General features: G+C 32.3%; 1 protein-coding gene across 1 annotated transcript; it reads right to left on the reverse strand.

Moving 5' to 3' along the window:
• Positions 1 to 7,576: 7,576 nt before the first annotated feature.
• Positions 7,577 to 10,897, reverse strand: LOC110426373 (protein YIP4b-like). The gene is made up of 3 exons (XM_021441590.2): positions 10,200 to 10,897; positions 8,225 to 8,299; positions 7,577 to 8,020 (listed from the first exon to the last, which is right to left on the reverse strand). Exons 1-3 carry the CDS (start codon positions 10,713 to 10,715, stop codon positions 7,760 to 7,762), a joined length of 852 nt encoding a protein of 283 aa, XP_021297265.1. The 5' UTR covers positions 10,716 to 10,897; the 3' UTR covers positions 7,577 to 7,759.
• Between the last annotated feature and the right edge of the window lie 402 nt (positions 10,898 to 11,299).

The raw sequence follows: 11,299 nt of genomic DNA on the forward strand, positions 1-11,299 counted from the left end.
AATATTTTTATTTCTTTTTTTTTAAATGAAGTAAAAAAATTTGTCTTTTGTGCTTTTGAGATAGAAGGAGTGAGGCAGAGAAAGAGTAAAAATAGGTTTAGTATTTTTTTATAAGATAATTTTTTAAATTGTAAAAAGGTATATTTGTCTAATCAACTTTTTTTCTTATTCCTCAAAATTTGGAATAGCCATTCCTAAGGGGGGCCTTGGTAATGGCTATTCAGGCTTCTCTTGGAATGGCTATTCCAAATAATAGTTATTCCATCGAACCAAATGCAGCTTTATCTCAAGAATGAAAATAAGGAAGGAATGGCTATTCCATTCCCACCAACCAACCAAGCATGCTCTAATAGAGTCGATTACAAGATGTTCAAATTGCTTTAAAACGAGTTCTTCATAAGCATAGTCAACTAGAAACTTTTTGTAGTCAATTACAACAGTATTTTCTAGTCTTTCAAGTTCAAAACATTTATAAAAAAAAGTCTAATTCACTTCCTTATGGACATCTTTGCCACTTGTACATGGAGCTAACGTTTCTAATAACATTCACGCCTCTACCACAATAAAGTTGTATCCACTAGGTACAATGCGACAATATTAATACACGTGGCATCTCCATGATCTCTATGGCTCGAGAATTCTACTCTAGACTCCATAAGAAATTATCAACCTTTTTGACATCTTTATGGCCTCAAAACTACTTGAGCACCTTTAGCTTTTCCTCATCTGGATAATAGGCACTCCACCCTTTTCTAGTTGTCTTGAGTGCAACAAGCTCATCCTTAAAACCACATACCTCGTTCCTCAACATCTTAATCAATTTCTCTAACATGGCATTCCATTGGTTTAGCATGTTTATTAATTCGTTAAGGGTTGATTGCATTTTGCCTCATAGCTCATTCTTTTTATATCTTAACTCTTCGATGCTAGCTTAGACCTCATTGAACCTATTTATCATTTCTTTCATGATTACTTTCACCTTCAACATCCGACGGTCTAGAAAGGACAACATGCTTCATGAATTAGATTTGCTACACTTGGCTGAACCTCGAGTCTCCCTTACTTCTTGGGTAAGTGTGAATTGGTTAGGTACTGAAGGCATATCTTTCTTTCATCGAGTAAGACACTTTGATACCAAATTGTCACAAACTAAGTAACTTAAGCACAAACTATGTGACCTTAAACCATTCTCGCTAAAATCAGCTTAAGTAAGTCTAACTCAAAACTAGTCAAGAGCCCAAGATTCTTCAAGTAACATGATAGGCATAAAAAATTAGAGAGAAAGAAGAAAGTAAAGTTTACAAATGAGAATTTATTTTTAAATTTGGTGTGCTTTACAAATGAACATAGAGGGGCATTTATAAGTATGATTGCCTCTTTTATTTAACTTATCTACAATTTAAATTTAAAACAAATAACTAAGCTATTTCAATTTGTATGTTCATCTTATTTACAACATTCAAATTTGAATAGTTATCCTATTTACATTTAAATTTAAAATATATCAATCTATCTAAACTTTCAAAAGGATGTGTGAACATTTCTACCTTATGATGCATAGATGGTTGTGTCTCTTATTTGTCGAGACAGTAGATTAATTTGTCTAGGCTATTGGCCTAATTAACTGTAGACCACTTAACTAGTGATGCATGGATGTAACTTAATTAAAAAAGTTAAATTCGACTTCTTCTTTTAATAAAAAAATATTAGTAAAATGATATGCACAAATTAAATTTCACATGAATTGTATTTCTTTTTCTTCAAGCAAATCAAGCATTTTACATATATATTTCAAGTCAAAGTGTTAAACTTATACTTTTATTTTCTCGAATAAATAAACAAAATCTCATAAAAAAATAAAAGATAACAAGTAGTTTGACTTGATTTAAAAGGATTAATCATAGAAATTGTAGTTGTCTTTTAAAAGAAATGCCTGTTGTTGTTCAAAGAAATAAAAGATATGCAAAAAATAATGAAAGATTGATTTTTGGTTGATTTTTAAGTGTTTTTCTGATTTAATTCAGTTAAAGTCATTTCGCTTCATTTTAAGTTGGCTAAATATCCAAATAAGCTTTTGAACTATATTAAAAAAGGTCAATTAAACCTATATCTTTTAATTACATTCAATTAAACTCCTAAACTTTTATTTTGAGTTAAATAAGCCTCTTCCAATAACTGTTTACTAACTTCCATTAGTCAATGGTACAGTTGTCAATTTAATACTACTTTATCTGCTATATGACATATTGACGTGTCATTGCCGTGTGGCAGATGACATAGCATTATATGTTGTTTAATAGGATTTGTTGTTTTTCTTTTTATCCAATCACGTGTTTTAAAATGATTGGTTTAAAGACTTAAAACAAAAAAAAATAAAAAAAACAACCTAATTGCTACTCAAACTATTCGATTCTTTCTTAAATTAACTTAAGGTTTAAAATAACTAAATCAAACTATTCAATTTTTCTTGAAAAAAGTGTTGTAAGAAGCACATGGGTAAATGTAGGGAAGCAAGTTATTTTGAACTTGTGAGCTAAGAGACTTCATATACACCATGTGGCAGTCTGTTGCTTTCGTTGGTGCAAATAAAATAAGAAAGACCAAGAAATTCTATAGAAACCTTGTACAAATCTTTGATGCACTCTTAATAGTGATAAGTAATATATTGCTATGACTATGCTTATGAATTCGCGAAACTTTAAGAAAAAAATTTATCTTTGTTTCCAACACTTTCTTTCAAGTTAAGTTGAGTTGTACTGTTAGAACTCTAGATATAAGTTGTGTTGTCTCCCTCTCTCCATTAAGCATGGCAACAGTAGTCATAATAAAGAACAATGACTGCAAAAGAGTGACTTTAACTAGTGCCATACTTAGCCATTTGAACTTTAAAAAAAGAGGACGCATGACAATCAATGGACTAATCAAAGGCTACTCTTAATGCTCACATCTGCCTTTATCTTCATCTTTTGAACTCTTATTTTTCTTTGAAGCAATGAAATATAAATCTTTTGGATGGTTTGTTTCTGATAATGAAGAGAAACCAGACGTGTGGATCCACACAAGATGTGCCAATCACCATTTTGAAGAATAATCTCAATAGAGTATATGTCGCTCCATTAGAAAGGCTAAATTAATTGTTTGATTTAGTTGTTTTGGACCTTAAATTAATTTAGAAAGGAATTGAATAGTTTGATTAGCAATTAGGTTGTTTTTTTAATTGTTTTGTTTTTAGATCTCTAAGCCAATCATTTTAAGACAAGTGACTAGATAAAAATAGAAAAAGCCAAGCCATGTGGTAATGATGTCATCAAAATGACACATCAACATGTGACATGGAATATGACATGGCATTAAGTATTATCACAATTAGTGAAAGGGGCTTATTTAAGTTAAAATAAAAGTTCAGGGGCTTAATTAAAGTTAATAAAATGATAGGGACTTAATTGATTTTTTTAATATTGTCACATCCCAATTTTGAAGAAATGATCAATGCAAGGGCCTATATGGGTATAGGCCATTAGACTTAAGCAAGCCTTTATCTTATCATACATAAATCCTTCATTGTAGACATATAAACATATCATTATACATTATGGTAAAAAGCATTGTCATAAAGTATGGTTAAATTTTTCATATACTCATCAAGATTCATATAGCATATACTTTTATAAATCTTTTTTATAGCATCATATGCACATTTCAATGCTTATAGTACACACAATTTGATGCTCACATCATTTATGGCCCCATCCCAATGGGAATTGTAAAACAAATCCCCTCTTTGTTGTGTACAACATAACATCTGATAACATGAGAAACATAACACAAGTATTCTCTATTATTTGTATAACCATGTCTCATCATAAGCATGAAATAAGCATAAAGACTCGACTCAACACCATTGCGGAGAGTACTAACATTGGAAGACTTGAAGGAAGGCATTATCACACTTACTAAACATAAGCTGAACTACAGCTCCACAAGGTCGCAAGTCATGAAAGCTATTGATCTAAAACAATATAAACTAATCTTTGAGTGTGAGTTATAAAACTCAATGAGCAAGCACGAGAAGGGGACAATCCAAAGGGGAAAAGCTTTTGCGATAATTCATAATCATGAAATAGCATGAACTTGGGAATAATTCATCAATCTTTCTTACATCCTAAAAATAAATGTTGTTTTCAAACTCAATTCAACTCTTTTAGTTGAAAACAAAGTATGAGGGAGTGTGTATCAAAAGAGAAGTAAAAAGCCATTTAAAAAAATGAAATAGGTTATTTTTCACCTTAGGTATCGATACCTTCTTATGAGGTATTGATACTTTCATTCCAAAATGTTCTCTGAACTAAAAGTATCGATACTTCTTGGGAAAGTATCTACTTGACAATAGGTATCAATGCTTTTCACACATAATGCTTCTTGAGGCATTTTAGTTGCTATGTAATGATACTTGTTTTTCAAGGATTGATAATTCATAAAATTTAGATTTTGGGCAATTTCCAACACTTATCAATGCTAAATCCTTTCCTATTTCTAAAGGCATCCTTATAGCTTAAGTTTTGACTAAAATGCAGTGAAATAGCATTTTTATCACTTAACTAATCATCAATTTCTAATTTGTAACTTAGGATTCAATCATACACCAATCTAGCTTATCTAATCATAGAGGAATCATCACAACGCATAAACCATACAGACAATGGTACAATCTCAATTGTCTAAGATAACCTCGGATCATGGTAGATTCCCCACTATCTAGAAAAATCTTTAATAATGGTATAGTCCCTACTATCTAAGACATGCATGGATAATGGTATGGTCCCTATTATCTAGGACATACTCAGACAATGTTATAGCCTCTTTTATCTAGGACGTAAGTCAAGTCGTACCACACCCCATGACAATGCTATATGTTTGTGTGGTTTTCGCCTATCAATAGCATACCATAATTCAATATCATCATATACGTGTTTCATAGTCTATTCATTTCAACTTAAGCTCAACATTCACATAATCATATTCTTCACATAGTCACAAAGGTGGGTATTCATTCGTCCATACCTACATTAACATAAAGGCGGATACTTATTCATCCACACTCACATTATCAAAAAGGTGAGTATTCAAGCATTTGTATTTGCACTATCATAAGGTCGTGCAACACGTCCACATCGACCATACTATTTAAGATTCATTTGAAGGAAAACATTCTTATTCAAAACTATTACATAATATTCATATTTACATAGCATATATACTTTTGAAAACTTTTTTGAAAACATTGAAAACAATTGTTAACCTTTTCATATTTGTAAGGTTCAACATATAATTCATGCAAGGTTCAAACTTGATAAACATGCTTAATTTACACATATCAAAATACTTAAAATATTGTGCCTACCCACCTCGATTGCTTTGTTAGCTAAGATGTGACCAAACATCGAGTTTTCACTCCAACTAAATCCTTAGAGCTTCAACAAAACCTATAACAACAACCATACAATCGTAAACACAATTTTAATTATAAATCTCAGATTTTAAGGCTAAGATATTACTAATTATAACTAAATCTTGCCTAATCTAGCTTTTTAACTAATTAATCTACTGTTGAAACATAGAATAACAACTCAACCACTTAAATCTACCTTTCTTTTACTTTAGTGAGCATGTAGGCAGAGAAAACCAAGATGGACACTAAACCTTTAGAAAGAGAAACTTGAATTTGTTGAAAGAGTTAATCAGAGGTTGAAAACTAAAGTTCAAAAAATTTGAAGGCTAAAACTCTTGCCTATGTATTTCCAAAAAATCAAAACCAAGCTTGAATATTTCAAAAATAGTGTTTTTTGGTGAGAGTTAGTAAGAGAGAGACTAAGATTTATTGAAAATGGCAAAGGAAGGTGAAATACGAGTTAAGGGTTTTAGAAAAGCCTTAAAAAGGTAATTTTGGGAGTGAAAATATTATTTTGCTCTTTTTATTTTTATGTAAACAGCGACAAGTGTCTATGCTTAGAATATAAGTATCGATGCTTAGAATAAAAGTATCGATATTTTTATTTTTGAGTTTTAAGTATAGATACCTGGAGTGGAAGTATTGTTCTTCAGAATTCTTTTCAAAAGCTTTTCAGATAGCAAATATCAATATCTTGTTCATAATTATCGATACTTCTACTTTAGAATGTAAAAATTCTCTTGAAAACATGTTCATTTTGACTCTGCTCTCCATACTACTAATCGAATCACTTAATAACTCAAAACATAATATTTTTCAGAGGTAATAGCTCAAGATATAGGTTCAAAACAAGAATTTTACAAGCTCTTCTAAGGTTTTACCATTTATCCTTTAGTAGAAAGTTAGGGTTTCATATTTCAATGGCTTATTTGGGTATTTAGCCTATTGATTTCAAGTTATACATTAATGTATGAAATATAGTGAGTTAAATTGAATTAATTGTTTTGTTAAGGTATAATATTTAAAAAAACTCCTAAATTATTTATAAAAATTTAATAAACTCTTATTCTTCTATTACATTCAATCAAGTCTTTATATTTTTACGTTGAGTCAAATAGGCCTTTATGATTAATGATGAACTAATTGTCCTTAATTGAAACGCTATTTGTTAGTTTATACTAATGTGACGCTCACATGGAGGGTAAAAATGTCAAGTGGTTATATTATCATATTACATTAGTATACCACATTATCATTTTCTATTATAACATGTTAACATGTTACATTAATACCACATGATATAAAATGATAAATAGTATATTTTGACTAAAGATAGTTATCAACCATTAATTATAAGAGTCTATTTAAGTCGAAATAAAGTATAAATAATTAAACATAATAAAAGAATAATGACTTATTTAAATATTTTTAAATTGTATAGGAATTTTTTAAAGTATTATGCACTTTATTAACTTAAAATTCTTTTGTATGAAATAGAAAATAACTATTTTTCTTTTTAAAGTCTATATAGATAGATCCAAAAATTTTTTGCAAATCGCAAAATTAAATGTAGTGTGAACAGTACAAATTTTCTAAAGAAAAGAAGTAATTCAACTATATTGAATGGTAGGAATTGTGTCTACTAGTTCAAATTTTAAAGAAATAAAATTTAATTTGGTTTAGATTTCTTTATTTAATAATAAATACATTGGTTTGCTTCAAAATCTTATCGAAAACCAATTGAATAAACAAATGGCACATCATTTTTTTTTTGTCGTACTCATAAATTATTCTGTTATTTATCATAAGATGGCCACTTTACTTGGTCTACAACAAACCTTTACTGAATCATATGGTTGGCTAATTGACCTTTCCTTAATTAACCCAAAAGATATACCCATCCCTAAGCCCATGATGATTCATCTTCTGCTCCTAATTCATCAGAAAACCAAGTTTTAGGATGAAAGATGATGGATCAGAACTTTTATTTGAGTACATTTCAGGCACATCAAGTCCTTGGACATGGCATGGCTCAGGTCTGAGACAAACAAATAAATAAAAGGAGAAGAAAACGGTTCGAATCATCCCCCAAAGGAAGAGACCAGAAGTAACAGAGAAAGCAAGTAGTAGATCACAAAAATATTTGATACAGCTATTATATCATATTTGGCAATTGTGCTTTCAAAGATATTGTGTCGGGTCAAAAAATACAGTAACATGAGATGAAAATTAACCACCACATGACATTCCTATGTAACTCCATTTTAAGTTTCCATAACTCGTTCAGAACCCCTAAAGGGGAAGGGACTTTCAATCAATGGCAATGATGAGAAAACCAACTGATACATACATAAGAAAAACAGGGTACAGTGCAAGTGCTTTTCTCCTGGGATTTACAGCTGAACTCATGAAAGGGTAGGCAGCCCATGAGCTCCAAGCCAGTGTCACACAGACCACAATCACTTTGACTATGACATTGTCCTTCAACATACAGATTAGGGCTCCAATATCCAGAGGGAATAAACAATAACCTAGAAGACTCAGACTCTGGAAAAAAATGATGTGCCCACCCTGAAACAATGTAGGAGGAAAAACCTCAGCAGAAGTCACACACTTACCATCTATGCAAGCTTTTCTATACCAAAATTTCAAAAATAATGGTATCTAAGTATAAATAAAATGGGCATTCCTCCAAACCAGATATAACATTAACTAAATTTCAAAAGCATGCACACATAGTCAAAACTTTACACTGTAAAGGAGAGAGGCCATTACCAGTAGTAGTACATTCAACGTCAAGATTACAGCACCAGCTGCAAGCAGTGCAAATGCAACAGCAAATACCTCGGACTGGAATATTTTAAGAGGAGAAAAAGTTAGCATTGACTAACCGAAAACTATGATACATTCTACAATAAACAGAAAATCGGATGTATATAGCAGGGAAAAAGGATGAAAGGTCTAGATACAAACACAAGAAATGCCTTTCATATAAAAAAAATATGCGTAACATGAAAGAATTCACAAATATGGCACAAGAAGAGATCACAAATAATTGGCAAAAAAAAAAAGAGAGATGATATCTCTTCAAAATGTAAAGCAACATTATCATGCATCAAAAAATCTTGAAGGAATTTCATAGAAATAGGCAACCCAGCAACTCAGGCTATCTTCAAATTGTCCTAGATCGACCTCAATACTCATCAGTAGATGTGAATGGATCATCTCCATCTCTAAACAGAAAAGGCCAAATACACAAGCAATAGAAAATATAGCTATGCAGACAGATGAGCAAGTAAAGATGAGGCCACCTAAATTAAGTGAGAACCTCATTTAAGGTAAAGAGTTTGTCCTAATCATCTAGCTTCTAAGTAATGACTGATGAGTACTAGATCTTATGTAGATTCTATGATTTTGAAGGACAGGTATGATCAACAGAGAATGGCTGGCATTCCAATACTAATAAGCTTATCAAAAGTGCCAAAACTGTGCATTACAAAAGATAATATGATAGCTGAGATTAACAATAAACATACTACTGGAAAGAAGCATAGATTATAGATTTCGCCAAAAACCCCAAGAAGTGCAACCTCAGTTGAAGGCCAGTTGAAGGCCAGAGTTACCATAAAATAAATCTCCAAACCACAGCCCACTGGAGTCACACAATGTCTTAACACATATGTTACTTAAGACACTAGCAAAATTATCAAATACAACAGCAATTACAAACTAAGCCTTTTCTCTTGATGTGAGGCCAGCTGCATAGATATTATTGGGTCATTGTGCTCTATTTTAAACTATTAAATGATGGAGACCAATTTGGAATAGAAAATATCCAAGTACATGAAAGGGGAAAAAGAAATTACGGACAAGGTCTATCTATTTACTGGAGAATCCTTGCTCATACCAATATAATGTGGCAGGGGTCGTTGGTACCTAAACAACGTGATGGTTAAGTGCTAAATAGAAAAGATAAGCAGCAAACGAAATCTTCCATCAATAACAGCAGCTTCAGCCCATCCATTAAAGGGATAAAGTTATTTACAACCCTTATCCCAATCAAATCCTCATCTATGCAACAAGCTCCTTTTTACAAGATTAACTGATTACCACAACCAACCGCTAATTATAGTAATCTAAAATGAATACTTACAATTCAAATCAATAATGCAAAGTACCTTTTAAATTTAGTTGCGAGGTATCATTCACCGAAAAAAAAAAAGATACAATCACAAAGGTGGTTGTTTTGTTTATTACTTCTAGCACTTGCTTTCTGCTTCCAAAAGCAAAAGCCAACAAGTGCATTTTCATGAAAAAGGAAATTATAATTTTAAAATAATTGAGAAGAAATGCATAATTTTGCTTTTAGCTAGAACAATTATGTTAGAACCCAGTGTAGCATTTTACTGATTTGTTCATTTTTTTTTATCAATTATGAACTTGTTTCCTCCCATTTTCTTGTAAATTCCTAACGACCTTTTAAGAAGTAATGAGCAAATAGCAAAAAGCAAGTAACAAGACAGCATAGTGGAACGTTTCAAAATTAAACTCCTTATTCTAAAACCTACCATGATTTATTATTATCTTTGGCAAGATCTACAACAAGTTTTACCGCATTTTAACAGCTAAGAGTCAAAATTCCATAAGAAATTAATTATACGCATATCAAATGAATTTATCAAACCAAAGAAGAGAAAAGATAAAAATACAAAAAAAAGGGGATAAATCGAAATGCAGCGTGACAACAAACCTTCTTAACGGAGGCGGACCAAGAAAGCGTGAGCCCCAAGAAGACAATGAAGAAGAAAGGACCCCAGAGATCCCAATCTCTCAACGCCTTCCCTGGATCTTCTCTGTACGGATTCGGAAACACCACGAGCTTCAAGTTACTCACGATCCTCGACAGATCTCTTTTCACCGTGTCCCAAACAGGCTCCGTTAGCGTGTTGGGCGGGGGCCCAAACCCGGTCGCTACGATGCTGCTAGAGTTACCAACAGGTGGAGGAGGGGGAGGGGCGGCAGGGACAGACGGCACTTTCTGATTGGAGGAAGATGAGGATGAGACTGGAGCCGGAGGAGGGATGTTGGATTGGATGAAGGGGGAAGAGGATACGGGTATGGAGGCCCGTGGTGGGCTTGGAGGACGGGCCGGGAGGACTGTGGCGGGGCCGGATTGGACGCTGGCGTTGATTAGATTCTCGATCTCGTCGATGTCCGATTGGGACGACGCGTGAAGAGGTATCGTGTCGCTATGCGAATTTGACATTTTTATTTTTCTCGAAACAAAGGCAAAAGAGATCTGAGTCCGAGGCAAGGAAGAAATGAACGAGAAGCTATTGTGCGTGTGTGCTCGAATCGTTGGTTGGGATTTCGATTTTGATTTTCACTTGCCTCTCTCTCTTGGGAAGTTATTGTTTGTTGCCTTTGTGTAGTTGGTACTGTGAACCGATGTCGTTTAGGGGTTGACGCGACCGTGAAACAAGATTGAAGAAACGTGGAAGGAGTGGGACTAGATAGCAATACGGTTGGAGTATTAGCAGAGCTGTCAATATGGGCTGGCTCCGTCCAGCCCGGCCCAAGCTTTTGTAGACAGAGAAAATATGAATTAGATCAAGTCAGTTCATTTTTTATATGAGTCATCAAAATTTTAATTCAGTCCATCCTTTGTTAACTTATGAATTGAGTTCGGGTAGTTTATTTTTATTTTTTTAAAAAAATTATTTTTATAATTTTATTTGATAAATTTTTTATTAATAGAATTATTTTATCATTTAATTTATAAATTGAATAATAAAAACATATTATCAATAAACAAATTATACCAAATATAAAAAAATAAATAAATTACAT

This window comes from Theobroma umbraticum, unplaced genomic scaffold (assembly GCF_002168275.2).
Source record: "Theobroma umbraticum cultivar Fairchild unplaced genomic scaffold, ASM216827v3 scaffold_55.0, whole genome shotgun sequence".
Classification (NCBI taxonomy): domain Eukaryota; kingdom Viridiplantae; phylum Streptophyta; class Magnoliopsida; order Malvales; family Malvaceae; genus Theobroma; species Theobroma umbraticum.

Coding starts and splice junctions, on each gene's coding strand:
- LOC110426373 (XM_021441590.2), bottom strand. CDS start 10,715: ATGTCAAATTCGCATAGCGACACGATACCTCTTCACGCGTCGTCCCAA. Junction 8,300..10,199: donor GGTCCGCCTCCGTTAAGAAG/GTTTGTTGTCAC, acceptor AAAATATTCCAG/TCCGAGGTATTTGCTGTTGC. Junction 8,021..8,224: donor CGTTGAATGTACTACTACTG/GTAATGGCCTCT, acceptor ACATTGTTTCAG/GGTGGGCACATCATTTTTTT.